The sequence below is a fragment of the Lepidochelys olivacea genome, assembly GCF_965140295.1.
Source record: "Lepidochelys olivacea isolate rLepOli2 genome assembly, chromosome: 1".
NCBI lineage: Eukaryota > Metazoa > Chordata > Testudines > Cheloniidae > Lepidochelys > Lepidochelys olivacea.
This window is the reverse complement of record NC_140411.1, coordinates 233,785,529-233,813,456: the sequence shown is the minus strand read 5'-3', so window position 1 is coordinate 233,813,456 and position 27,928 is coordinate 233,785,529. Positions and strand designations below refer to the sequence as shown.

At 43.3% G+C, this 27,928-nt stretch overlaps 1 protein-coding gene across 3 annotated transcripts in view; it reads left to right on the top strand.

Moving 5' to 3' along the window:
• The window catches only part of ABCC9 (ATP binding cassette subfamily C member 9), a 135,545-nt gene that overhangs the window by 28,116 nt on the left and 79,501 nt on the right, over positions 1 to 27,928 (top strand). For all 3 annotated transcript variants that reach the window (XM_084620759.1, XM_084620761.1, XM_084620760.1), the window contains 6 exons: positions 402 to 543; positions 2,193 to 2,314; positions 2,938 to 3,104; positions 7,629 to 7,871; positions 22,308 to 22,505; positions 27,465 to 27,629. In XM_084620759.1, the coding sequence (XP_084476885.1) occupies positions 402 to 543; positions 2,193 to 2,314; positions 2,938 to 3,104; positions 7,629 to 7,871; positions 22,308 to 22,505; positions 27,465 to 27,629 (1,037 nt within the window). The remainder of the gene's footprint in view (positions 1 to 401; positions 544 to 2,192; positions 2,315 to 2,937; positions 3,105 to 7,628; positions 7,872 to 22,307; positions 22,506 to 27,464; positions 27,630 to 27,928) is intronic.

Genomic DNA, 27,928 nt, shown 5'->3' with positions numbered 1-27,928 from the left:
TTGCGCATCAGTTTTGATGGCACCTGTCTAGGGGCATCAGCTTGTCCTTTGTCTTTAAGAAACAGGTTTACCCAGTCCTGAGACTTGTCTAGTAAACACATTTCAGTCGTAATTTCAGCTTCTGTTTATGACTTTACATATAATGTTGCTACATACATTTCACCATGATATGATTGACCAGCAAGTTATTAGTTTTCACAAGATATATTCTGTACAAAGATTATTACAATGGTATGTGGGGAGTGTGAATACAAGGGTGCATTACGTCACAGCCTCCCAGTGCACTTTGGTGTACTGCCCACTCTGTTCCCCAAGGCATGGGGAGTAGGAGCCAGAACTCCTGAGTTCTACCACTGACTTACTGGGTGATCTTGTTTTCTTCTTTTAATTTTATTTTGCAGGCTGGGGTAGCCAAAGTTCGAAAGTCCAGATCCATCACAACACATGGCTGCATTTCCCTGGACACAATCTGCGGTGGATTCTGACATTCACCCTCCTGTTCGTACATGTCTGTGAAATAGCAGAGGGCATAGTTTCAGATGCGTAAGTTACTGTGGCTGCTTCGGAGTCTAGCTAGTTGCATTAATAGAGTGACAGGTCTGTTAATGAGGTGTAAAGAATTTTCCTAAAGAGAAGGGGCTCTGCTTAACAAGCTTCCCAATTTTTAAAGGCATAAAGATGAGGCAGTTTTATTTAGCACTTTATTGTCCCCCTTTGACCTACTGTAGCATGAAAATGCTGACAATAGCTGAATGTATTGCACATGGATACAGAATCTTCTGTCTCTAAGGAAGTCATCACTGCGCTCTCAACTAGAGTAACAGAGCATTTCGAAGGGCTGTAGCAATGCTCTTTCTTCTCTTTTAGGCATCACCAGTGATTATGTCCCCTGTCCTTTTACAGTCTACTTTTTAGATTTATCCTAGATCATATATTCTAGAACCTTTGTACCTCTCTGACTAAGTGACTCACCAAGTGATGCACCGCTTTGTGGCTAGGTGCAGCATGGCACTGTTTATTCTCTTTCTAGTCCTGCCGACTGGCCGTCCAGGTCCACTGGTGGTCCCCTTCACCTGTGGCTTGGCCATCTGGCCAGCTCACGTTTAGTGTCACTCTTTCCAGGGTAAACGCGGGTTTTAACCCAATAGGCCCAGAACCTCACATCAGGTCAAGGCACAATAGTCCTTCCAATCCCTTGTGTCTGGGATCTTCACACTCGTTTCCCTAATAGGGCTGTAAGGGAACTCAGTCCCTTCCCCTGCCATGGGTTCCAGCCCAGGGACCCTTGTAGCAAGCAGTTGAGATCTGTCTTGCCAGACCATTTTCTTCTTCCCTGTGCTACTTCCCACATTAGCCTGCCGTCTCTCTTGGGAAGGGTCTGCTTTGGGTCAAGGCCGTATTCCCAGTTCCCTCATGTAACGAAGGAAAGAACACTTAATTATCAGAAATAAAGACCAGCACCTGCCCTTCTGTCCTGCCAGAATCCTTCAGCCAGCCATCCTTCTGTTCTGTGCTCCCAGACACCTAAGTCAGCTGGTTCTCTGCTATGCTTCTCTCTGAAACCTGAGAGTGAGAGGTCGTTCCACCGCCCCAACTTTGGGGCCTCTGCACTGGGGGCTTCTCCCTTTTAAGGCTCCACCTCCAAGTCTGGCATGCTTCAGAGGTTCCTGTGAGGCGGAGCCACCTGAACCCACAGTTGCTCTTTAACTCTTTCTTGTCTAGCCAGAGGTTTTGTAGACCCCATCACACAAGCCATGCAGTTTTGACCCAGAAGAAATTATGATGATAACGATTGATTATTTACTGGAGCTGGTCAAAAACTAATACAAAACTTCATACCTTTTTTTTAAACTTTTCTACTTTTTTTAAAAAACACTCCATAGCTGGTCCAGCCCCCACAAAACTAAACAAACAAACAAACAAAAAATCAAAAGAAAAATGATAACGTTCATCCAATTTTTTTAATTAAATTTTCTTTTCAACAAAAAGTTTAATTGAAAAATCGACATTCAAAAAATGTCACTGGCTGTTATGGAAGTTTGCATTACGTCCACCCATAGTGTCTCAGTGCTGTGGATAAAGGACTTCAATCCATCATGAACACTCAATTCATATGTACTCTTAAAAAAATGAAAGTGAAAAAAGACACCAAATCCAGTTGCATTTATACTGTATTTCTGGTTTCTTTTCAGACAGATGAAATCTCGTCACTTGCATCTCTTCCTGCCAGCTATGATGGGATTTGTGGCTGCCACCACAGCTATTGTCTATTACCATAATATCGAAACGTCTAACTTTCCAAAGTTACTGCTGGGTAAGTTGCTTATCTTATTTTCGCTGTTTTCCAAAAAGCTGCTGGTTTGTTCCATAATTTTTCAAAACAAACTTTCTGACCCGGAGGAGGTTTATGAAACTCATGAAAAGCCAGGGAGAAATTTTCTGCTTACTTTTTTTCTCTCTGGGATACATTATTACACTCTTGACTCAGTGGACTGGAGTATAATGGAAAATTGCCAACTCCTGTGATTTTATCATGAGTTTTACAATGTGGCTTTTTAACACTGCTTATGATTTCTGGGAAAAATTTGACTCATTCAAAATCATCATTATCTCTCAATACTTTCAATAGGTCTCAGGCCACAGACTGCCCTCAGATAAGTTGACAGCCATTTCCCTGCATCCTTTGCAGGTGACAGTGAGGTTTCTCATAGTAAAGATGACTTCCATCTCCCATTGTTTCCAGCAGGACTGAAGTCAGGTTGCTCTCAAGGAATATGGCTGTCAACTATTTACCATGTTTGTCCCAGTCAGAAGACACTGAAAGAAACCTCACAGCCTGAGTCTCAGAGCCTAGGTCAACTGTGATACTCTTGTGATACTGGTGTAGTTAAAACGTACTTTCTTAAAATGATGTGGGTTGGTTGGTTTGTTTCACAGCTCTCTTTCTTTACTGGATAATGGCCTTTGTCACAAAAACCATCAAGCTGGTCAGATACTGCGAGGATGGTGTGCCGCTCTCTCAGCTGCGCTTCTGCATCACTGGAATTATGGTCATTCTCTATGGGCTGCTGATGGCTGTGGAGATCAATGTCATTCGAGTTAGGGTATGTGTCACTTTACTAGGCTTTGACAGGGCAGACATCAGTGCTATTTGGGGTAAACACAGGAATAGAAGTGACTCCTTCTCACATGCCCTGATTGCCAGCTTTAGCCTCCACTCCAGCTGAGCACATGTTTAACTTTAAGCATATTAGTAGTTCCACTGGAGTCAATGGGGCCGCTCACATGATTAAAATTAAACGTGTTTGCTAGATCAGGGCCTTAGTGTCAGGAAGGAATTGCCCTCTCACCCACTGTCATTGGGTAACACCTGGTGTTTTCTTCTCCTTCCTCTGCTTCATTGGTTAGGATTTAGGGGGCTAATTGTACTGGGAAGCCCATGAGTCCCCATTTATTGTTTTCACTCTTCTTTGTTTCTTCACATGTCCTTAGCCCATTGGGAAGGTAAGCTTGGCAATGCATTTAGACAGACAGGGTGGGTGAGGTAATATCTTTTATTGGACCAACTTCTGTTGGTGGAAGAGACAAGCTTTTGAGCTTATGGAGAACTCCTCAGGTTAGAGTGAGTTTCCAGGGCAAAGGAAGCTGAGCTCTGTATTATGAAGGGAATGAGTAACTTCTCAAAATCCTCCTCTCCAGTTGAGTAATGGAGGCTTAGGGGTCCCTTCATGAATGCACTTATGGGGACAGGATTTTTCTACATTTTGCCATCAAAGTGCAGGTGAGCTGGTCGAGGATGCACAATTAAAGAAAATTATCACATGGATATCTCTACTCCCCCCCGACATACACTACAGCACTTTCTTGCAGCCCTGAAAGGTCCTGATATAGCCGCCTTTAAAACTGTGCCATTTTTGTAGATAGCAAAACTATTTGGTGTAATTACTTATTTTAATTTGTCTCTCTTTATGAGCTTCATACAGTCACACTCTATGTAAGTAAGGCACCTGGTGTCCCAAGTGGAGGGATACAAGAAATAGTTTTAAAAACTCACTAAAATATTCCTTAAGCTAGTTTGTCTGTAACCTAGGTAAGGGTGTGGTGTAGTAAAAAGGTTGTATGGGCACTGATTTAGGATGGCTTGCATAGAGATTGGAAGCTCTTTGAGGCAGGAACTGTCTTTTACTATATCTCTGTACAGTGCCTAGAACAATGGGGCCCCAATTCTGAGTTGGGTCTTTGGGTGTTATGTTACTAAAATTCTAATACTTCTGGCCACGTGTGAGTAATTTGACCATCCCAAACTCATGCCCCTAAATGCTTTCCTCTCCACCCCACGATCCTGTATTCTTTAAGGCCACCGTTTTCAAACATATGTACCTAAAGTTAGGCACCTTAGTTTATATTTAGAAACCTAAATACGTGGCCTGGTTTTCAAAAATGCTAAGCTGTAATTTAAATTAGTGGGAACTGCTGAGTGTTCAGGCCACGGTGCCTAGGTGTCACTATTGATGTAGGTGTCAGTGTGTATATGAACTAGTACACTATATAAGTACTGATAGAAGCACACATGCTGTATAGAGCAGAGGTGGGCAAACTATGGCCTGCGGGCTACATCTGGCCCGTGGGACCCTCCTGCCTGGCCCCTGAGCTCCTGGCCTGGGAGGCTAGTCCCCGGCCCCTCCCCTGCTGCTCCCCCTCCCCCGCAGCCTTAGCACACTGTGCGGCCAGCGCAATGCTCTGGGCAGCCAGGCAGCGCAGTTGCAGAGCCGTGGCCTGACCCAGCGCTCTGGGCGGCACGGATGTAGCGCCGCCAGCCACCAGTGCTCCAGGCAGTGCGGTTAGGGGGCAGGGAGCGGGGGGTGGGGGGGGTTGGATAGCTGGCAGGGGAGTTGGGGGTGGTGGTCAGGGGGCAGGGGTGTGGATAGGGGGCGGGGCGGTCAGAGGGCGGGGAAAAGAGGGGTTGAATGGGGCCAGGGGTCCCGGGGGCAAGTCAGGAATGAGAGGGGGGGTTGGATGGGGCGGCAGGGGGCAGTCAGGGGTGGGGGGTCCGCAGGTGGTCAGGGGACAGGGAGCAAGGGGTGGTGGATGGGGTAGGCGTCCCGGGGGGGCCGTCAGGGGATGGGGGGGTTGGATGGGGCAGGCGTCCCGGCGGGCTGTTGGGGTGAGAAGCAGGGGGGTGTCGGATAGGAGGCGGGGGCCGGGCCGTGCCTCGCTGTCTGGGGGGAGACAGCCTCCCCTAACCGGCCCTCCATACAATTTTGGAAACCCGATGTGGCCCTTAGGCCAAAAAGTTTGCCCGGCCCTGGTACAGAGATATAGAGATAAAATATATATTCTCTGTATTATGTAAGTATATGTGTTTATTCTTTTGAAAAATGTAATCCAGGCATAGTGTTTTTTTCCTAGACATTAAAATTAGAGATGGGTGTGAACCATACAGTTTAGGCCTGTATCTATATCCCAGCTTTCTCAAAATGTTGTCAGTTACTCTCAAGATTTGTCTACACAGAAAACTAGTGCACAGAAAGCCAGGGTGTGACTCTATAGCACACTAGCTAGCCTGCTGCTTGTGACCTTGCCGTGTGAACCCTGCTACTCACACAAAAAGTTCCACAGTGCACTTTGATTTATTCCTGTTTCAAACAAAAGTACATCAAAGCTCACTACGGAACCTGTAGTGTGCGGTAGGAGGGCTTACACTGTGAGTTAGTATGTGTCAGGCTAATGCTGCACAATCAGACCCTGGCATGCGGCACAAGTCACCCTATTCACAAACCTAAATCAGAGAGGAAATACCTCCAGCCATGGGAAAATTTCAAATGTGTGAATTTACTAGGGCTGTCAAGCGATTAAAAAAATTAATCGTGATTAATCACACAATTAAAAAAATTAATCGTGCGATTAATCACACTGTTAAACAATAATAGAATACCATTTATTTAAATATTTTTGGATGTTTTCTATATTTTCAAATATATTGATTTCAGTTACAACACAGAATACAAAGTGTACAGTGCTCACTTTCTATTTATTTTTGATTACAAGTATTTGCACTGTAAAAAAACAAAGGAAATATTATTTTTCAATTCACCTAATACAAGTACGTAATGCAATCTCTTTATCATGAAAGCTGAACTTACAAACTTAGACTTATGCACAAAAAAACCTGCATTCAAAAATAAAACAATGTAAAATTTTAGAGCCTGCAAGTCCACTCAGTCCTACTTCTTGTTCAGCCAGTCACTCAGACAAACAAGTTTACATTTATGGGAGATGCTGCTGCCTGCTTCTTGTTTACAATGTCACCTGAAAGTGAGACCAGACATTTTCATGGCACTGCTGTAGCCGGTGTCGCAAGATATTTACGTGCCAGGTACACTAAAGATTCAGATGTCCCTTCATGCTTCAACCACCATTCTAGGGGACAGGTGTCCATACTGATGATGCATTCTGACTGATAACAATCCAAAACAGTATGGACTGATGCATGTTCATTTTCATTATCTGAGTCAGATGCCACCAGAAGAAGGTTGATTTTCTTTTTTGGTGGTTTGGGTTCTGTAGTTTCCGCATTGGAGTGTTGCTCTTTTAAGACTTCTGAAAGCATGCTCCACACCTAGTGCCTCTCAGATTTTGGAACGCACTTCAGAGTCTTAAACCCTGGGTCGAGTGCCGTAGCTATCTTTAGAAATCTCACATTGGTACCTTCTTTGCATTCTTTGAAATCTGCAGTGAAAGTGTTCTTAAAATGAGCAACATGTGCTGGTCATCATTCGAGAGTGCTATAACAATAAATATATGGCAAAATGCAGGTAAAACAGAGCAGGGGACATACAATTGTCCTCCAAGGAGTTCAGTCACAAATTTAATTAACACATTATTTTTTTAACAAGCATCATCAGCATGGAAGCATGTCCTCTGGAATGGTGGCCGAAGCATGAAGGGGCATACAATAACTGGTCACATAGCATAGCATAGGGGCATAGCATATCTGGCACGTAAATACCTTGCATTGCCAGCTACAAAAGAGCCATGCAAATGCCTGTTCTCACTTTCTGGTGACATTGTAAATAAAAAGAGGGTAGCATTATCTCCAGTAAATGTAAATAAACTTGTTTGTCTTCCCGATTGGTTGAACAAAAAGTAGGATTGTAGACTCTGAAGTTTTACATTGTTTTGTTTTTGAGTGCAGTTATGTAACAAAATAAATCTACATTTGTAAATTTCACTTTCACAACAAAGAGGTTGCACTACAGTACTTGAATGATGTGAATTGAAAAATACTTTTTCTTTTGTTTACAAATATTTGCACTGTAAAAATGATAATCAAAAATAATGTACACTTTGATTTCAATTACAACACAGAATACAATATATATGAAAATTTGGAAAAACATCCAAAAATTTAACAAATATCAGTTGGTATTCTACTGTTTAACAGTGCAATTAAAACTGCAATTAATTGCAATTCATTTTTTTAATCGTGATTAATAACTTTAAGTTAATCGCATGAGTTAACTGTGATTAAGCAACAGCCCTGTAATTTACACAATATATTATTACTTTAACAAAAAATTCTGTGAAAGAAGATAATTGCTGAACATATTATGTTTTTTCCTCTGCAGAGGTATGTATTCTTCATGAACCCTCAGAAAGTAAAGCCTCCTGAAGACCTGCAGGATCTGGGTGTGAGATTTCTTCAGCCATTTGTCAATTTGCTCTCAAAGGCAACTTACTGGTGGATGAATACACTTATTATATCAGCTCACAAGAAACCGATTGACCTGAAGGCAATTGGCAAGCTGCCAATAGCAATGCGAGCACTTACTAACTATGTTTGTCTGAAAGAAGCATATGAAGAGCAAAAGGTAAGCAATGATATCCATGGTACTGTACAAACTTTATACTGTTAATGTGGTATCTTCACTTCTACAAGGAAACCCTGTTTTTAGGAATTTATGACTTAAAAGAATTTGTTCCAAGGTGAAACTTGGCTTATAATGTTTCAGTTCAAAAGTACTGTTTTCTTTTAAAGTGAATTCTTGGCTCGGGATAGTTGCCAGATTGAAAGTTTTGGGAACTGAAGCCCTAATGCACAAATTACTCGCTAGTTTTCATTTTAGAAGTCAAAGCTTTCTTTAAGTCTTAAGGGCTCACGACAGTGTTTTAAATTAACAAACATAACGGGAAACACTCTTCTTCACGTCTTCTGAACTTTTGTAGACTATTACTGTGCACTGTGAAATAGTTACTGTCCCTTTCATAGCATCATAGTATTTTGGACTGGAAGGGGCCTCCATAGGTCATCTAGTCCAGTCTCCTGCACTGAGGTAGGACTATGTATTAACCTTTCCATAGATATGAGCATAATTAGTGGATTCTTTACCTACTAAAGTGTATGTATGTTATATAAACTGATTTCAGAAACTTTGGGCTAAATTCTGGCTTTTCCATTCAGAAATGCACTGAGAGGAAAGGACAGGGGATGTTTTGGACAGAAACTCTTTGCCCTAGCGTGGCCTGAGAGCAGCACTCCCAACGCAGCCCCTAACCTTGCTCAGTCCAAGTTGCACATGCATCCTTCTGCTTGCTCCAATACCTAGTCATTTCTGCCCACAGATGGGTATTTCCATGTGCAGATAAGGTGATTGTGAGTCTCACCAGTTTGTACACACAGGTGCACACGTGCACATATACAAACGGGAGAACACACATTAAGAGCCACCTTGGAAAATTTGGTCCATAGAAATCATGTGTTGATCAGTGTTAATCACTTTCCTAAACACACAGTGTAAACTGGTTTGCATGCCGTGCAGCAGTTTAGAATGGAAATGCATGAACGAGTTGGATAGCAGCAGCAGAACAGTGCTCTTCCCTGTAGTAGAAATTGCCTTAAGAAAATATGGATATTTTCCCCACGGTCCTTATTTAGTACAATAGCTTGTATTTAATATATTTGAGACTGCTTTTCTTTAGTAATCCGCATACCGTATCTGGTTTATAATGAGCCAGAGAGCCAAATTCTCTGCTTGTGCAAATGGATAGAACTGCACTGCATCAATGAATGCTGCCCATTTGTACCAGCTGAGAAAGTTGTCATTTAGTGCCAGACTCTATAGTGGGCACAATTGTGCACATACATTTGTCTGTCTAGAAGAGTTGTGGCTTCCGTGGGCCCTATAATGTCTGGCTGTGACACTGCAGTACCTCAGTTTGCCTCTTGTGTTCTTTGGCCAAATCTGGCCTTAAAAGTGGCCTGACAATCCGGGCAAATCACCTTCAAGAGTATGACTGCTTCTGGGGCCAGTATCCTTGAACTAGTGCAACATAAACATAAACGCCACTAACTCTTCAGACCCCATTGGGTTCAGCTGGCCACCGTCTCCCTCACAGATGAGCCTGTGCTTTACTGAGATACTTTTGCAACTGTCCACAGGCTCCTGTGCCTCACTCCACCCCACTGACTCAGTCTGGCACAGTTGTCCACCTTCCTAGGGTTTCAGGTAGGCCTTTATTCCTCAGCGACTTCTGATCTTCCCTCAGTCTTCAGGCTCACTCGAGGAGCAGACTGGCTGCTTCTCTCCCCCTGCAGCCTTCTATCAGTAGGGCCAAATTAAGGCAGGGGCTTTAGGGTCTGCAGCCCGAGGCCCTGGCACAAGGGGGGCCCTGCTAAAATATATCATAGGCAGCGATCTCCAGGGTACTCAGGCTACCTGCCCTGATCCCTCACCACTCCCAGAAACGTGCTGGCACGTCTCTACGGCCCCTGGCAGGGGGAGCGGGAGGCGACTCCATGCCCTGCCCCCACCCCCAGCACCATCCCTGCAGATACCATTGGCCAGGAACCGTCCAATGGGAGCTGTGGGGTTGGCACTTGCGGGGGTGAGCAGCGCATGGAGACATGCTGCCCCTCTTCCCTTGAGGGCCATGCAGAGACGTGCCAGCAGCTAGCCACTTCCGGGAGTGGCGTGGGGCTATGGCAGGCAGGCAGCCTGCCTGAGCCCAGCTGTGCTGCCGGCTGGGAGCCACCTCTGGTAAGTGCCTCGTGGCCGGAGCCTGCACTTCGCACCCCCTCCCTCACCCCAACCCCCTGCCCCAGTTCAGAACCCCATCCTGTACCCAAACTCCCTCCCAGACCCCGCACTCCCCCCTGCACCCCAACCCCCTGCCCCAGGTCAGAACCCCAGCCTACATCCAAAGTCCCCCCCAGAGCCCACACCCCTTACCCTTTCCTGCACCCCAACACCCTGCACCAGCCCGGAGCCCCTTCCTGTACCAAACTCCCTCCCAGACCCCACACCCCCTTCTGCACCCCAAACCCCTGCCCCAGACCCCTCCTGCACCAAACTCCTTCCCAGGAAAAAGACTTGTGTACAGGGGCCCCACAAAATCTAATAGCCCCGGGCCCAGAGGAGAGTTAATCTGGCCCTGTCTGTCAGGCCCCTTTCCAGAGAGAGAACTCATTGCATCCTATCCCCTAGTCTGTTCCCCAACTGACCTGCTCTCTCCTCTTTTAAGTCGATATCCTGCCTTCCCCAGGTGCAATCAGTGAGGTTACTCTTGGGTTCCCTTAACCCTTCTGGTGCCTGTGTGGAATTTACACCCGGTCATAGGGTGCCGGACTAATGTATGCAGATACTTGATATGTGTTCACAAATAGGTATTTGGATGCCATGTAGCCAGTTAGATGCCTTATTGGTGATCTGCACAAGCATCAGATTCATGGCACACATTGAATATCTGTATTCATAAATTAAGTATGCACAAATATATGCATACAATTAAATGAGCTTGATTTTAAAAATTTGACCTGCTTCACTTAGCTTTTCCTCCTCTTGGTTTCAGAATTTGTTTAAAGTCTATATACTGCCTTAGATTCAACCACAGTCATGCTGTGTTTCCAAACCAGGCTGTGACTGGTGCTTCTACACCCTAAAACAAACTGATACTCCATAGATAACATTAAAGTAAACCAGATGGATATAATCTGAGAAATGGCTTACGACGATCCAGTGGTGCTTAGTGCAGTTTCACTTCCACAAAGGAAATGTTTTGCTTCTGTGCAGACTTGGTTTAGAAAACAGCAGCAGATTTAGGAAAATTCTTCAGGTTAAAATGTGCCATGACCTGTGATCTAAAAAAAAATATGTTATGTCATTGTTTATGCTGCCATTATATACTTTACTGGATGAAATTGGCTATTAATCTTTCCCAGGTGAGAAGAGCTCCTGAGATCTATTGGATTACGTTGAGCTGCCCCTTACTAAAATTGGTTTCAGAGTAGCAGCCGTGTTAGTCTGTATTCGCAAAAAGAAAAGGAGTACTTGTGGCACCTTAGAGACTAACCAATTTATTTGAGCATAAGCTTTTGTGAGCTACAGCTCACTTCATCGGATGCATTCAGTGGAAAATACAGTGGGGAGATTTATATACACAGAGAACATGAAACAATGGGTGTTACCATTCACACTGTACCGAGAGTGATCACTTAAGGTGAGCTATTACCAGCAGGAGAGCGGGGGGGGGGGGGAACCTTTTGTAGTGATAATCAAGATGGGCCATTTCCAGCAGTTGACAAGAATGTCTGAGGAACAGTGGGGGGAGGGGGAGAATAAACATGGGGAAATAGTTTTACTTTGTGTAATGACACATCCACTCCCAGTCTTTATTCAAGCCTAAATTAATTGTATCCAGTTTGCAAATTAATTCCAATTCAGCCGTCTCTCGTTGGAGTCTGTTTTTGAAGTTTTTTTGTTGAAGAATTGCAACTTTTAGGTCTGTAATCGAGTGACCAAAGAGATTGAAGTGTTCTTCGACTAGTTTTTGAACGTTATAATTCTTGACGTCTGATTTGTGTCCGTTTATTCTTTTACAAAGAGACTGTCCAGTCTGGCCAATGTACATGGCAGAGGGGCTGGCACATGATGGCATATATCACCTTGGTAGATGTGCAGGTAAACGAGCCTCTGATAGTGTGGCTGATGTGATTAGACCCTGTGATGGTGTCCCCTGAATAGATATGTGGGCACAGTTGGCAACGGGCTTTGTTGCAAGGATAGGTTCCTGGGTTAGTGTTTTTATTGTGTGGTGTGTGGTTGCTGGTGAGTATTTGCTTCAGGTTGGGGGGCTGTCTGTAAGCAAGGACTGGCCTGTCTCCCAAGATCTGTGAGAGTGATGGGTCGTCCTTCAGGATAGGTTGTAGATCCTTGATGATGCGTTGGAGAGGTTTTAGTTGGGGGCTGAAGGTGATGGCTAGTGGAGTTCTGTTATTTTCTTTGTTGGGCTTGTCCTGTAGTAGGTGACTTCTGGATACTCTTCTGGCTCTGTCAGTCTGTTTCTTCACTTCAGCAGGTGTATTGTAGTTGTAAGAATGCTTGATAGAGATCTTATAGGTGTTTGTCTCTGTCTGAGGGGTTGGAGCAAATGTGGTTGTATCATAGAGCTTGGCTGTAGACAATGGATCGTGTGGTGTGGTCTGGATGAAAGCTGGAGGCATGTAGGTAGGAATAGCGGTCAGTAGGTTTCTGGTATAGGGTGGTATTTATGTGACCATCGCTTATTAGCACCGTAGTGTCCAGGAAGTGGATCTCTTGTGTGGACTGGTCTAGGCTGAGTTTGATGGTGGGATGGAAATTGTTGAAATCATGGTGGAATTCCTCAAGGGCTTCTTTTCCATGGGTCCAGATGATGAAGATGTCATCAATGTAGCGCAACTAAAACATCTCCACTCTTCCTCAGACGTTCTTGTCAACTGCTGGAAATGGCCCACCTTGATTATCACTACAAAAGATTTTTTTTTCCCCGCTCTCCTGCTGGTAATAGCTCACCTTAAGTGATCACTCTCGGTACAGTGTGTATGGTAACACCCATTGTTTCATGTTCTCTATGTACATAAATCTCCCCACTGTATTTTCCACTGAATGCATCCGATGAAATGAGCTGTAGCTCACGAAAGCTTATACTCAAATAAATTTGTTAGTCTCTAAGGTGCCACAAGTACTCCTTTTCTTTTTACTAAAACTGGATATAGCTGAGCTTCAGTGCATTCCAAACCCATGCAGAATGAAGGAGTCTGTTCCTTCCTGAAGCATTTTATCACACTTTGGTGAAAGATACCGAACATAAGGCTAGTAGTGTTCCTTGTTGTAAAGTGTATTTGAAATAGCCAGTTACATGAATCTTTATTTCTATTCTTTTTGTTCAAGACAGGAATTAAAACCAGCAGTGAGTTACTTTTTCCAAGGATAAAACTAGAGAGCTGATGCAGGTTGAATTTTAAATGTCCATTTCCTGAAAAACTCTGGCCTTATCACACATATCTCAAGCACTACAAGAATATGGACTTGTGGGGCCTGACTGACCGTTACTTTTTCCTGTTTTACTCTGAACTCAGTAGAATTACGCCAGTGTAAAATTGCAGTGACACAGTGATGGATCAGGACTGTGAACTTCACTTGGAGTGTTTTCTTATTCCCTTTGAGATCAGTGGGCCAATTCTTGAAGTCCTTACTCAATTTTTTACTCAGGCAAAATTGTCACTGAGTCCTGTAATCGGGAATTTTGCCTAATTAAGGACTAGGGTAGCTTTTCTCAGTGAAGAATTTAAGTTCACAAATGTAGGCCCTTTTTGTGTCCACAAATTAGCCTTGAACAGATTTAATTTTTTATGTACTTGTTAACTGTTCAAGAATATTTAATAAATAGTTTATGCAAACATATTTCAAGCTATGGGTCAGTTGCTATGAGTACTCACTATTCATAATTCCATATTTGAGTTGTGTAGTTGGGCACCTAAATCACATGGTATTATTTTGAATTTCCTGATTGTAAAACTTCCAAACTGAAGTTACTGGATGATATGTTACTAAAAAAGCTAACAGAACACAAAGCTGTGGCTCTGGCTGCATCCCATTTGAATATGCAGCAGATGTCTGAGTTCATAAAGATTGTGAGGTGGCAGAAACTAACTTGCCCATCACCCTATTTGCAGACTTAATTCTTCAGCTTGGATGATGCACAAATGGGAAGAATTATTTTTTTTAATCCACTATAAGAATGTGTAAAAGTATTTGTGTGATTCCCTCTAGCAAAATGGGAATAGTGGTATTCTGCTTTGTAAAGTGCTTTGTTCCACTGATTAAAAGAGATTGGATATTATTATTATTATTATTATTATTATTATTATTATTATTTCATGAAGAACTATGAAGTTATATTAGAAGATAGACATAGATGATATAAACTAGAACTTGTTGAAATTCAGAATTTCCATTCCAGGAAAAATTCTGACATTTTGGGAAAAAGGATTCTTCTGAATTAGAACAAAGATAAAATTTTGAAATCTTCCATTAAATGAAATTTCCAGGTTTTTTTGCTTCAGATCAACTGAAATGTTTAGTTTCAATTTTGACTGTTTTATTTTATTTTATATTATTTTTATTTTTTATGTGTTGTTTTATTTATAGGTTAAATTTGTAGTATATTATATTATATAAAACTGAGTTTAATATAATTATAAAAAATTATAAAATAAAATAAAATAATAAAGTAATGTAATAATTGGTCATTGGTGATTGGCATTCCAAGGGTAATTGGTTTGCTCTTTGGTAATGGATATTGTAGCTGGCCATTTGTAATTGATATTGTAATTGGGAATTAGTTCAGTAATTTGTATAAAATAAAATAAATGTGAAAATGAAAAGTTGTTTCAAAATGAAAAATTAGAATGTTCTGTTCTGATAAGATCCACTTAATCAAAACACTTCATATTGTTGTTGATTTTCCACAATGAAATGTTGTCATAATTGACATGTTTCAGTGGAACATTTAGATTCAGATGAATAAATATTTTCTGATAGAATTTTTTTTCCGAAATTTTTCAACCAGCTCTAGTAAAGACACTCACACTGGTATTTCTTTTGTTACCTTTCTGGCTAGCATGATATTTAAACTCAAATACATTATCTTATAGCTGTGTTTAAATTGTGTTTAAAAGATAAAGTATTCCACACCAAATTCTAACCCTGGATACTGTAAGACAAGCCATGACACACATCATGCATCGGTTATGTCTTTAGGGCCCTATATTCCCTTTGATGAGTCCTCCAACTCCCATTGATGTCAGTGGGGATTTCACTACAGATCAAGAATAGCCTAGTCCATAATGTTGAAATGCAGCCAAAATCTCACAGCCACCTTTTTGATCTGAGATCTTCTATGTGGGAACTCATTGTCACATATCTTGACAAAATTTTGCTGTTGTTCTCTTTTGCACATGTTGTCCATTTTTTCAAGCTATGCATGCCTTGTGTATCATTCAGTTCATAATGAAGACATAGGGATTAAGGTAGCATCATTCCCTCAGCCAGAGGCCTTTATAACAGAGGTTTTCAACCATTTTTCATTTGCGGACCCCTAAAACGTTTTGAATGGGGGTGCGGACCACTTTGGAAATCTTAGACTTAGTCTGTGGACCCCCAGGGATCCACAGATCACACAGATTGAAAACCACTGTTCTATGGTAACGACAAAATTTCACTGACCCGTTAGACATAGTCCACGGAATACAGATTGAAAACCATTGCTTTATAACATACCGTGAGTGTCGACAGACTCTTACTCTGATGGACCAACTGGGAAAGGAAATTTTAGAGTCAAGGGCCCTTCAAGCATCTCTCAGACGTTTGAATTCAGGAACTGTTTGCTTAAGTGCCACTATGGACCTCAGCTGTTGTAGCAGACAATAGAGAAGGGAGGAAGTTTCTCAGGTAGCTAGGCTCCAAACAGCACAGAGCTTCAATACTTTGGACATCATAATTACATAAAAATTCCATGACTTTTTGTTCGGCTAGTAAATTTCAGATCAGAACCCCTGACTTAATAGAACACTGTAATAATAGTGTAAATTATTAACCTAATTCTGAATATTTTTCTATAAACCAAATTGAAGGCATGAATGATGCCTGCTTTACCTTAGGTGATACCCAATTTTCAAGCTGATAAAATAGAGAAAGAAATAAGTCTGAGAAGAGTTCTCTTTGTCTTTTTAAATCACTTTAAAATGCTTAGACTGGACAAACAAAGGAAGACAATTGGTCACTTTTAATTGGAATATTAAATTGATTTAGTATCGTGGGTTGAGCCCTAGTACAAATGAACGAATTTCAAGTAGTGATGGCAGTGATGTGAATTTTGTAGTAATACTGGCAATAGCAACTAGTATGCTAAAAAAATTGAATTCTTTACAAAATTACTAAAATGTACAAAATGCCATTCTACACTTATTCATAGATTCATAGGTACTAAGATCAGCAGGGACCACCACAATCATCCAATCCGACCCCCCGCACAACGCAGGCCACAAAATCCCACCCACCCACTCCTGCAAAAAATCTCCCACCTATGTCTGAGCTATTGAAGTCCTCAAATCGTGGTTTAAAGACTTCAAGGAGCAGAGAATCCTCCAGCAAGTGACCCGTGCCCCATGCCACAGAGGAAGGCGAAAAACCTCCAGGGCCTCTTCCAATCTGCCCTGGAGGAAAATTCCTTCCTGACCCCAAATATGGCGATCAGCTAAACCCTGAGCATATGGGCAAGATTCACCAGCCAGATACCCAGGAAAGAATTTTCTGTAGTAACTCAGATCCCACCCCTCTTTGAGCAATAAATGATGTGTTCCAACAAAAAACATGTTTGGTTTTTAATGAATAATTTAATGTACAGAATATTAGGTGGTACTATTGCTAAAAGACAGCAGCGATGCTTGCCTCCTGATATGGAATACATTCAACACGTTTTTTACATTATGGACCACTTCTTATGATAGGGTGAAATTAGCTCCAGTAAAGTAGTCCAGCCCACGATCTATGCATCATGAAGACCTATTTTGAGCCCTTAATTGGGACTCAAATGGTGCATAGTCCTTGTGCTATACCTCTGCACAGGGGAGAGTTTCACCCTTAGACAGCATTCTGTGAACTTCCAAACCTCCTAGGGCCAGATTTTTTTTTTACAACATTTGGGTCCAGTTTACACTACAAACTTAGGTGGAGAGAAGCTGCCTTACGGCGACCTAATAATGTATGTGTCTACACTACCAGATCCCTTCCAGAGACCTAATTCACCTGTAACATCGATTTAATTACTACATCTCAGCAAGAGGCATAGTGCTTAATTCAATGTTGATGGGTCGACAGAGAGGCAGTGTAGATGCAGGGTTGTGTAAGTTGACAGACTTGCATGGAGGCATCCCACAATGCTCCTTTGTGACTGCTCTGGAGATTGTTTTCAACTTTGCTGCACAGCGGCCAGGTACACAGGAAACAGACCCTCCCCTGTTAAAGCCTCGGGAACTTTTTAATTCCCCCTTCCTGTTCGGTCAGCATGGAGAGCTCACCAGCCCAGCTGATCATGGCGACTCAACACCCCAAACGCGCTCCAGCTGGGAGTACACAGGAAGTGGTACATCTTATTGGTCTGTGGGGAGAAGAGTCTGTGGAAGCACAGCTCTGATCCAGCAGAAGAAACATAGACATCTACGAAAAGATCATGCAGGGCATGGTGGAGAAGGGCTACACCAGGGACACACAGCCGTGCCATGTGAAAATGAAAGAACTTGGGCAGGTGTATCAGAAGACAAAGAAGGCAAACGTCATCACAGACATACCACTTCTACAATGAGCTGCATGAAATTCTCATCAGCGATCCCACCATTACCCCCGAACACAGCATGGATACCTCCCGGGAGTCTGAGTCCCAGGCCACCTCAGGCAACAACAAGGAGGACATTCTGGACAAGGAAGAGTAGGAGGAGGAGGAGAATGGGAGACAGGAGAGTGGGGGATCCATTCTCCTCAAGAGCCAGGAGCCATATTTAATCCCAGAGCAGTCCAGCTGTTTGCAGGACAACATGGTGGCCGAGCCTGATGCCGGGGAAGGCACCTCTGGTGAGTATGCAATTCCAATCAAACTGTAGGGGTTACATGCTCTTATATTTTATGTTTAATATGAAGAAAATGTGAAGTTCAGTGGGCATCTGCTTCCCAATGGCCACTCCAGCTATGCAGAGGGTGCACAAGGATGGCCCGGGAATCCTCCATGGAGATCTCCAGGAAACTTCCATGGAGGTGCTTTGCAATCCTTTGCAGAAGGTTTCTGGGGAGGGCTGCCTTATTTCTTCCACCACAGTAGGACACTTTCCCACACCACTCCTGTATTAACTCTGCTGGCATCATTGCAGTATACAGCACAGCAGCATAAAGACCAGGTTTGTACCAGACACTTGCAGCATCTGCTCCCATGCCACATCTGTTACCTTCAGGAGATTGATTTCACTTAGGGTCACCTAGGGGAAACGGGGAAAGTTTTCATTACAAATGCTCATACCACAAACAATAGAGCATGTGATTCCCCCACCCGTGGTGATTTCCGGGTCCCTCAGCCACAGTTTCCCTAGCACGCTGGTGGTTTGGGTGGCAGAGATTGGCGTTGATCTCAGAATCTGCATGCCCAGGGTGACTGCTACCAGCAGCATTAAGGGAAGGGGGGTGGGCTTCCTGTGTTCTCTCATGGCTGCAAACCCCATTCTCCCCCTCCTCCAGAGCCACCAAGGACAAAGACCAAAATTTGAGAGGCTTAATTCTGGTCCCTGATCTCAAAGCAATGTCCGTGTTGCTAGGGGGAGAGGGCAATGTCCACCTGCCCATCTGTGCTCCCGACGCAGGTTGCCCACAAGTTGCAGCACAAGGCCCGTCGCCCATGCTGCTGGGCCATACTTACCGTAGTTGGAGCAGCAAACTGGTTCATTGAATAGCTAGGGATTCTGATTATGTTCTGGCTTGCACTTGAGTGTAATAAGGGGAGTGTTTCTTTCAATAGCAACCTTGCATGATATCCAGGGTATGCACTGACAATGGTTGCCTTGCACTTTTCATGCCTCCCAGTGGAAAGCTTGGCCTTCAGCGCATCCTCCACACCGGCGGAGAGGCTACAGCACATTAGAAGGTGGAAAAAGAGAACACGTGGTGACATGTTCAATGAGATAATGAAGGCTTCTGTAGCGGGAAGAGATCCTGAGACATAAGCCCTTTAATGAGAGGCCTGGTTTGAGGCAGGACCTGCTCACAGAATCTGACAAGAACCGGGATGATATTGCAGAAATACACATTCCTAAGGAGTGCTAATTACAGAGTACTCACGCAAACACATCCTGATATCAAGTGGTACCAGAACATCCTGATCAAGGATGGTACAAAAACATTCCCTGAGGATAACAGGAATACACTGACCCCTCCTAAAAGATAAGGTCAGGATGACAGTACATAATAGAGATGTTTTGATCAAACCAACATGTACAAGGTGATAACTAGCCACGTCAGGGGGCGGTAACTAACTATGTCAGAGGCAATACTAACTTGTTTGTATCAGGGTATAAAGATGTTTCTCAAAGGAAGTATCTTTGTCCAGCCAAAGGGGAACTGAAAGTCCTGCCATTCACTGAGCTGTGTCCATTGTCATGGGCATACATGTCTTAGTATCCTCGTAGAGTCTGCCAGGTGCTAGTACTGTGCTTTATCGACAATAAACCTGTCCTGGCACCTTCGTACCTTAACAGATCTTGTGGTCATTGGGCGGTTCACTCGAGGTCTGCTGTGCCAGCTGTCTGCACAGAGCTGGGGCAGCACACAGGGAGAACACATGCACACAGCTGAACATCTGACCACAGCTTCCAGGACAGCTGATATGGAGCTCAGAGCCTGGAGGATTTCATTGTCTGAAAAATTGGGCATGGATGTGGAGAGCTGGAGAGCATCCCAGAAGTATGAGCGTGCCACGCAGGATGGGATGCTGCGGATTATGAAGGACCAATCAGCCATGTTGAGGTGTCTGGTTGAGCTTCAAGAAAAAAAGCTTGAGGCTAGACTGCCTCTGCAGCCCCTGCACAACAGCCTGAAAACATCAACCTGTTCCCAATCCCCCTCCCCTGAACGTTCCAGTGGCGGGGGGGGAAGGTGCAGTATCCCTTCCACTCAACATCAGGGGCAGGTACTAAGAACAAAAGGCTGCCATTTGAAGACCTTTGATGAGCAAGACTTCTGTGCTTTCACAGACAAGCTGACTTGGTTTCTCTCCTCCCAATTTTATCACACCATTTGCCCAAGGTTAAATTATTTTCCTGGTCTTTCAGTTTCTTTATGTTTGTGAAATAAAAGTCAACGTTTCAAGAATGAAATATTCTTTGTTTATTCCAAGAATAGGGGTTTGGGGGACTGGGGGAAGGAGAGGTTCAGGGAAACTGGTGCAATGAAGAGGATGGTATGGGAAGGCACAATGCAGATAAGCAGCGCACATTACTGTGACTCATTACTGAAACAGGTTCTCAAAGCCTCCCGGTGATGCAGAGCTCCTCTCTGGGCTCTTCTTATTGCCTTAGTATCTATCTTCTCAAAATTTGCTGCCAGCCTATCCACCTCCACATCCCACTCCTGCAGAAACTTCTCTTCCTTTGCCGAGGGGATATTATGGAGCACACAGCAGACAGTGGTTATATTGTTTTCACTGAGGTCTAACCTAGTAAGCAAACTATGCCAGCGACCTTTTAAACGTCCAAAGACACATTTCACCACCATTCTGCACTTGCTCAGCCTATTGTTGAACCACTCCTTACTGCCGTCAAGGTGGCTGGTATACAGCTTCATGAGCCATGTGAGCAAGGGATAGGCTGGGTCTTCCAGGATCACTATTGGCATTTCAACATCATCAGTGGTTATTTTGAAATCTGGAAAGAAAGTCCCTGGTTGCACCTTTCCTGACCATCCCATGTTGATGTTGGTGAAACACCCCCTGTGATCCACCAACACTTGGAACACCATTGAAAACTATCCCTTTTGATTTATGTACTCTTCGGCAAAGTGGTCTGGTGCAAAGATTGAGACATGCATGCCATCTATCGCCCCACTGCAGTTAGGGAACCCCATCGTGGCACAACCATCCACTATGTCCTGCACATTGCCAAGAGTCTTTTACCCTTTTAAGCAGAAGTCGATTAATGGCCCTGCACATTTGGATCACAACAGGTCCCACGGTGGATTTGCCAACTCCGAATTGATTCCCAACTGACTGGTAGTAGTCTGGCACTGCAAGCTTCCACAAAGCGATTGCCACTCATTTCTCCACTGTCAGAGAAGGCCTCCTTTTAGTGTTGCTGTACTTCAGAGCTGGGGAAAGCTCTGCACAAATTTCCTGGAAAATGGTCTTCCACATTCGAAAGTTCTGCAGCCACTGGTTGTCATCCCATAGCTGCCTAACAATGTGATCCCATACGTGAGTGCTCGTTTCCTGGAATCAGAAATGGAACTCCACCATGTTCAGCTGCTGCGCGACTGCCAGCAGCAACTAGGAATTGTTTCATTCTATGGCTTGCAGCAGGGCTGCTTGAATGACATCACAATGTACCGCGTGGTGGCTCCTGTCTGGGCTCTGGAAATACTGCAGGATAAGGCATGAGGTGTTTGTAATGCCCCCAACAAGAGTACACAGCTGAGCAGGGTCCCTGCTTTGAGGGCCTTGGCGTATGTGAGGCTAAGCCAGGCTTTCAAAAAAAGACATGAAAAAACATGGGTTGTTTGCCATTGATATCAGGGAGGGGGCATAAAACTGCATCATGGGCAGTTGAAGCCACGTTCCCATTCCCCCCTGTATGGCTAAAGAACATTTTCTAGAAATGCATCCAGTTTTGAGTTGAAGACATCAGGAGATGGACAATTCAGTGCATTATATACTGGAGGACGGTTGCCCATATATTTCTGGGTCTGATCCTGCAACCCCTTACTCACGTCAATAATCTCTACTCTTTCAAGAACTATTGACCTCACATAGAATCATAGAATCATAGAATATCAGGGTTGGAAGGGACCTCAGGAGGTCATCTAGTCTAACCCCCTGCTCAAAAGCAGGACCAATCCCCAATTAAATCATGAGCAAGGGTTTGATGGATCAGGCCTTCTACGAATGACAATGATTAATAGCAGTCTGTGGCTACATCTGACTATTCATAGAAGCAAAATAGTGTTATGACTTTGAGGACAAAACATAATAAGCAAGATGGATGTGTTTTGGGGTGAGTTTGTTGTGAAGATCATTTGAAAATCGATCAAACTGTCTATCTTGTCTTTCTACCTAATCGAATTTATAACCCCTCCATGAAACACTTGGGCATCCAACAAGGCGTAAGAGCAATAAAATGGAAGCTGCCATTAACTGCAAGTGAGACTAATTCTTGGTGCATTGATTCCTTTGTTTTCCAGAAAAAGGTGGCAAACCAGCCGAATCAGATTCCCTCTATATGGTTAGCAATGTACAGGGCTTTTGGACGGCCAATCCTTCTCAGCAGCACCTTCCGTTACTTGGCTGACCTGTTGGGTTTTGCTGGGCCACTATGCATTTCTGGCATAGTCCAGAGCTTCCAAAATACTAGCCAAAATGCTACAAACACAACTGGAAAAGTAAGTTGGCAACATGAATTAAAAGAATTGGTTTGGTATCAGTTTTTGATATATGTGAGGCTGTCTGTGTTTCTGACTATGTATTCTTATTGGCGCATTATTACCATTTTGTTTCTTTCATTATTTCTGTCAAGTGAAATGGGAGTTTGTTGAAGGGGCTGCTAGATTATCAGCCTTGGAAGTTGAAGTGCTCTGTTGTCACAGTATAAACACAGCAGAGGCAGTGGCAATGCAAGCTTCCCTATACTGCTCTGCTGATGTCTGGCTCTGTCCCACCTCCTGGTTAAGTAGCTGAGGGGCAGCTACTAGAGGCTTGTAAGAAGAGATTAGATAAAATGCTTGTGGGACTAGGAGAGGAAATTCCTGCTATACCTGCAGGATTAGACCACATGACTGGAATTCTGCATGAGACAGAAAGTTAAGGGAGTGGAAGGACTTGATTCTACAAACCTTTACATGTTGTAGAGGGGAGATGCACTTAGTGATGTGTGCAAACAGGCAGAGCAGGTGTTCAGGAAGCAACCAAATGGTTTAGTGAAGGGCACTCAAAGCTCAGCATGGTCAGCTGGCACTAGTGTCCATACCCTTTCTGCACGAATGTGTGGCATTCAAAAGGAGGTATATTGGTCGATGGAGCCTGGTGCAATGGTGTTGAGCCATTGTCCAGACTGTGGAAATGAAGTACTTAGTAGCTATTGACTTGGTAAACCAGTACTCCTGTTAAGGGCTGGTACACATCCAGTGCCACACTGTTCCATGAATCTCGATAAATGATAAGGGCTTTACCAAGCTCGGTAGCTATCAAGCTCCCATCCAGATCAAGCCCTCATACAATAATTTTAGGAAAGCGCGGGTAAGATAAGGATGATTACTAGAGACACCCAAACATTGCAAAGAATTACACACAAATATTCTAGCACATTTTAAAAACAAATTCACTTTGTCTGGGCCTTTGTGCCTCTTGTGTGCCCGCTTTGCATGAATGTTGTAGCAGACAGTTTAACGGGCTTTGAATTTGGGTTCTAAGCCTGGCTTTGCCACAGACTCACTCTGTCACTTTGGGCAAGCCATTTAGGGCCTGATTTTCAGAGGTGCTGATTGCCCTCACAGTGGTGGGTGATTTAAAAACCAGTCTCTTAACACTTGTGTGCCTTAATTTCCCGACAGGTAAAAAGGGGATAATAGTATTTATTAATCTCATATTAGCTTGAAGCATAATCCATTAATTGTTGTGTATATTATGAGATCCTTGGATTGAAGACTATGGCAGTGCAAAGTACTTCACTATACCCGTTGAAAAGCTATAGAAGGGCAAATGTCTAATTTGCCTTCTAGCTCTCATCTAATTTCAGTTGTCACTGTGAGTGCTGTATGACTGTATTCTGTAGAACATCTCCTATCATATAGCAACTTTCTGTCAAATAGCAACTACCAGAAAACTAGTGAAAGGTAAGGACAGATTTCTTTAAGAAAAGAATTACTTATTAACTGGTAGTAGAAGAGACTGAAGGAAGAAATCTTCCTACATCTTGCTTGTAATATGGAAACATCTCCACACACTTTGCACAGTCTGTGTTTAGAATTTGGATGGGCAAAATGGAAGTGTAATGGAATAATATTTTCCCTTTAAAACATACCCCTTGATTGTCATCACTTTGCTCCTTGGCTGTATAATTACGATGATGCTTTTGACTGGTACTTTGCATTTTGCATCAGACCGTCATTCAGTCACTGCAAGAGTGGAAGAGCTTCTAAATAAAGCTCTTCGTCATCACTGAACTTTAATGCATTGGATCAGAGCCACAGAGACAAAAGTCAAAGTACATTTTCTTCCTCAGAACCTTAAATTCTGATTTTATTGCACAATCAAAGAACGGGGTGTTTCACTTTGGAAGTGATAACCTTTAGCTCTTAAATTTGGGAAACCACAGGGTCTTTACCCCTGTTTTCATTCTCTGTGCTCCTTTTCAGTGTCTCCGTTTTCTGTCATTTTAATTAATGCTGGCTGGGGCAAACATATTTTGAAGTTTGTGAATTTAATGGGTACTCAGAATAAATGGAGAACTTGAAACTTCTGCCAGAGAAGTCAGATTGGCGTGGTGACTCTTGGCCTGCTTTCAAAACGCAGTTACTTTTAATTAATGGATTTTGATAAACTTACTCCCCGTTGCCCTTCCCATTTTGTTTCTCTTTTAAATTCTCTACCAATTTTAATTAAGCTCTTATTCCTATCCCTCCCATCATCCTCTTATCTGAGAACTTCACAAACATTAATTAGTGTATCTACACATCCCCCCTTGAGGTAGGACAGTATTATTATCCCCATTGTACATGTAGAGAGCTGAGGCACAGACAGAAATTAAGAGCTAACTTTTCAAAGGTATTTAGGTTCCTAAAGATGTAGATAGGCACCTAATGGAATTCTCAAAAGTGTATAAGCAGGTTAGGTGCCTAACTGTCATTGACTTCAATGGGACTTTGGTGCCAAATGTGCTTAAGCAGTTCTGAAAATATCATGAAACATCTATATGCATCTTTCGATGTCTAAATACATTTGAAAACCTGGCCCTCAATAGATTGGTCAAGGTCATACGGGAAGCTTGTGGTAGAGTTGGGAATTGAACCCCCATCTCTCGGGGGTCAGTCACTGCTTTACCCACAAAATCCTCCTCCCCTTTGGTGAGAAACTGCATATGTCAGGGGAATGGGTATGCAATGGGGTGTGGGTGTGGGGACTGAAATAAGCCAGCATGGGCAGAGCAGAGTACTTCTTGCCAGCAATCTAATAGCAGAGCACAATAATCATGATTGATGAGAGAACCTTAAAGGGTCTGGAGATAGGGTCTGGATTCATACTTTTCCAAACCTCTTTCATCTGGAAATCAGGATGGAAATTTCATGAGAACAGGCTTTTTGTAACAGTTCCAGTACATCCTGCTTCCAGCTGGATCAGAAATACCACAAGAACAGCTTTCCTTGCAATATTTTGGTACCTTCACTTCCCTTCTGGCTGAAACCAAGCAGCACAAAAAAGCATGATGGTAGGTATAGACTTTATTTGCTTGTTTTATATTCCTGAAAGGAAATTTATTACATAAAAAACACATAAAATATCAATAACCATCCCAAGATAATAAAAGTTTTCTTCTGTCGGCTGCTATGTGGTCTATGTGAAATGAGCTCCTATTTCTAGTGGGTAGGTGTCTTCAGCCAGGAAAATATGCAGCAGAGAAGTCAAGGGCAAAATGGGCCGGGTGAATAAACTACTCTGTTACCTCCTAGGATGTGCATTGGTGGGACAGTTGAAGAAAGCTTGCACTGCTGTTTGCCTGTGCTGTACCTGCGATATGGATAATTAAAAGGCATGAGTCTCCAGGACTGTCAACCCAACCCCTATGAACAGTGATATTCACTCAATGAAACCAAGGGCTTAGAAGAAAAATAAAACCCTGCCAGTACCTGTTGTGCAGTTATTGATTCTCTGCTAAATGTTGTCACTCCTGACTTGCCCATTGCTGCCAGAAGACAAAGGCCTGTGTTTCACATCCAGCAGACGCAGGAGACCTTAGTGTTTGTTTTTAAATTGAAGTTGTGTTGCTAACGGTTTGAAGAAAATTGGGTGAAAAATATCATTCAACCATCTTTTTTTGTGCCACTGCATGGCTCTGTGATCCATTGAGGTGTTTATAAAAGGAAAGCTTGCAATCTGCCAAATCTAAATATGTCACCTGTGGCTGCTACATTCATCCAGTGGGCAGAGTGTTGGGCCCCATGGGTCGAAGGTATGGAACACTTAGACCAAGTTCCACAGAGGAATAAGAAACTATTTGTCCCTGCCCTTCCTTTTCAGCTTCAACCCTACAGATTCTTTCACTGTGACTCTTGCTGCCAGACTCAGTTTCCTCCCTGCCTCCCAATAAATCCCTCTAGTAGGACCATAGTGTGTTCTGTGACACATGCATGCTCATGCAAGGCAAAAGGTGGTGTAAGGCACCCCCTTACTCCCTGGCATGGCCTACCCACATCATGGATCACAGTATAGAGGAGGAGGGAAGCAGCCCTTGTAGGGATGTTACTTCCCCTCCCACAGAAGAGGGTTAGAGGCAGGCTGGGGGAGCTTTGACTCTTCCTTTCCCCAGGGCACCAGCCAATGCAGCTGGAGAGGTGCAGAGGGGGACATGATCCATGCCAGGACTAAGGTTGGTGCAAATTATCTCTGCTCTGGAGGAAGGGGAGAAAAAGGGAGCCACTAGAGCTAGTTGAAAAAATTTCAAATGTTTTGATTTTTCATTGAAAATTACAGACACATTTTTGCACAAAATTTTGAAGAACTGAAGAATTTGAAGAACCTAAGAAAAGCACCAAATGTCACAAGACTCATGATAAAATTTCAAGAGCTGGCAACACTGCCTTTGTGTTGAGCATGCCGATTTGGTGCTCATCTCCCTATACCCGTTCTCTGGCCCAAGGAGCAGATCAACAACCAATTCACTCAGCATTAAGGCAGGTGTGAACTGCTTCTCCCAGACCCTGAGTGCCAGAATCTTGGACTTCAGTATTCTGGCTTTTTCCATCAGTGGTGCGAAGTATTGTAATGAACTGCCTGGATGTGTAGTTGAACTGCTGGCCTCAGTTTGGAATCAGAACTGCCTTTCATAGTCTCTGTTCTGCTAAGAGCAATGCTCCTTCAGCACACGTGTTAAATGCCTGGGTACTTTTGGAACAGGAACATCTGGGTTCTATCCCTATGGTTGCATAGAAGTTCCAAGTGGCCCTAGTATGCAACATAGTCAGAACTGTGGTTTTATAGGTAGCATGGCTTTTCTACAGTATTATTAATCCTATTGTTAATCCATCATGAAAACAATCTTCTGATTTCCAATGTCCAAATAACAGAGCATCTTTCCAACATTTTATATAGTTGTCCAAAAAACTTTTCTTTTCTCTCTTTCTTTTTAGTCTAAGGAGACATCAAATTCATACCTCTCCTCACAGGATTTTCTCGGAAATGTTTATGTCCTAGCAGTTCTTCTCTTCCTGGCCCTTATCCTGCAGAGGACGTTTCTGCAGGCTTCCTACTATGTTACCATAGAAACCGGCATCAACCTGCGAGGTGCCTTACTGGTGAGTAAGACATTGTTTCTGAGATCGGCATGCTGTAAAATGCCCTAGTAATGGCTTCACATTTTATTCTTTCATTTATCTTGTCCTTTATCTGTGTGATGTTTAACCACAGCTGAGGATTGGTACCACAATATCTTCTGGAGCTTAAAGCTTTTGCAGATCTGAACCCTGCTAGTTTTAAACTGCCTCTGCTGTAGACTGAAAGCCTTTGTTTTACTCCAAACCCTATATTCTGCTCTGGGAATGTAGTCCCAAAATCTCTCCTGAACTCAGGTCTCCTGTTTGGCTATACGAAATGC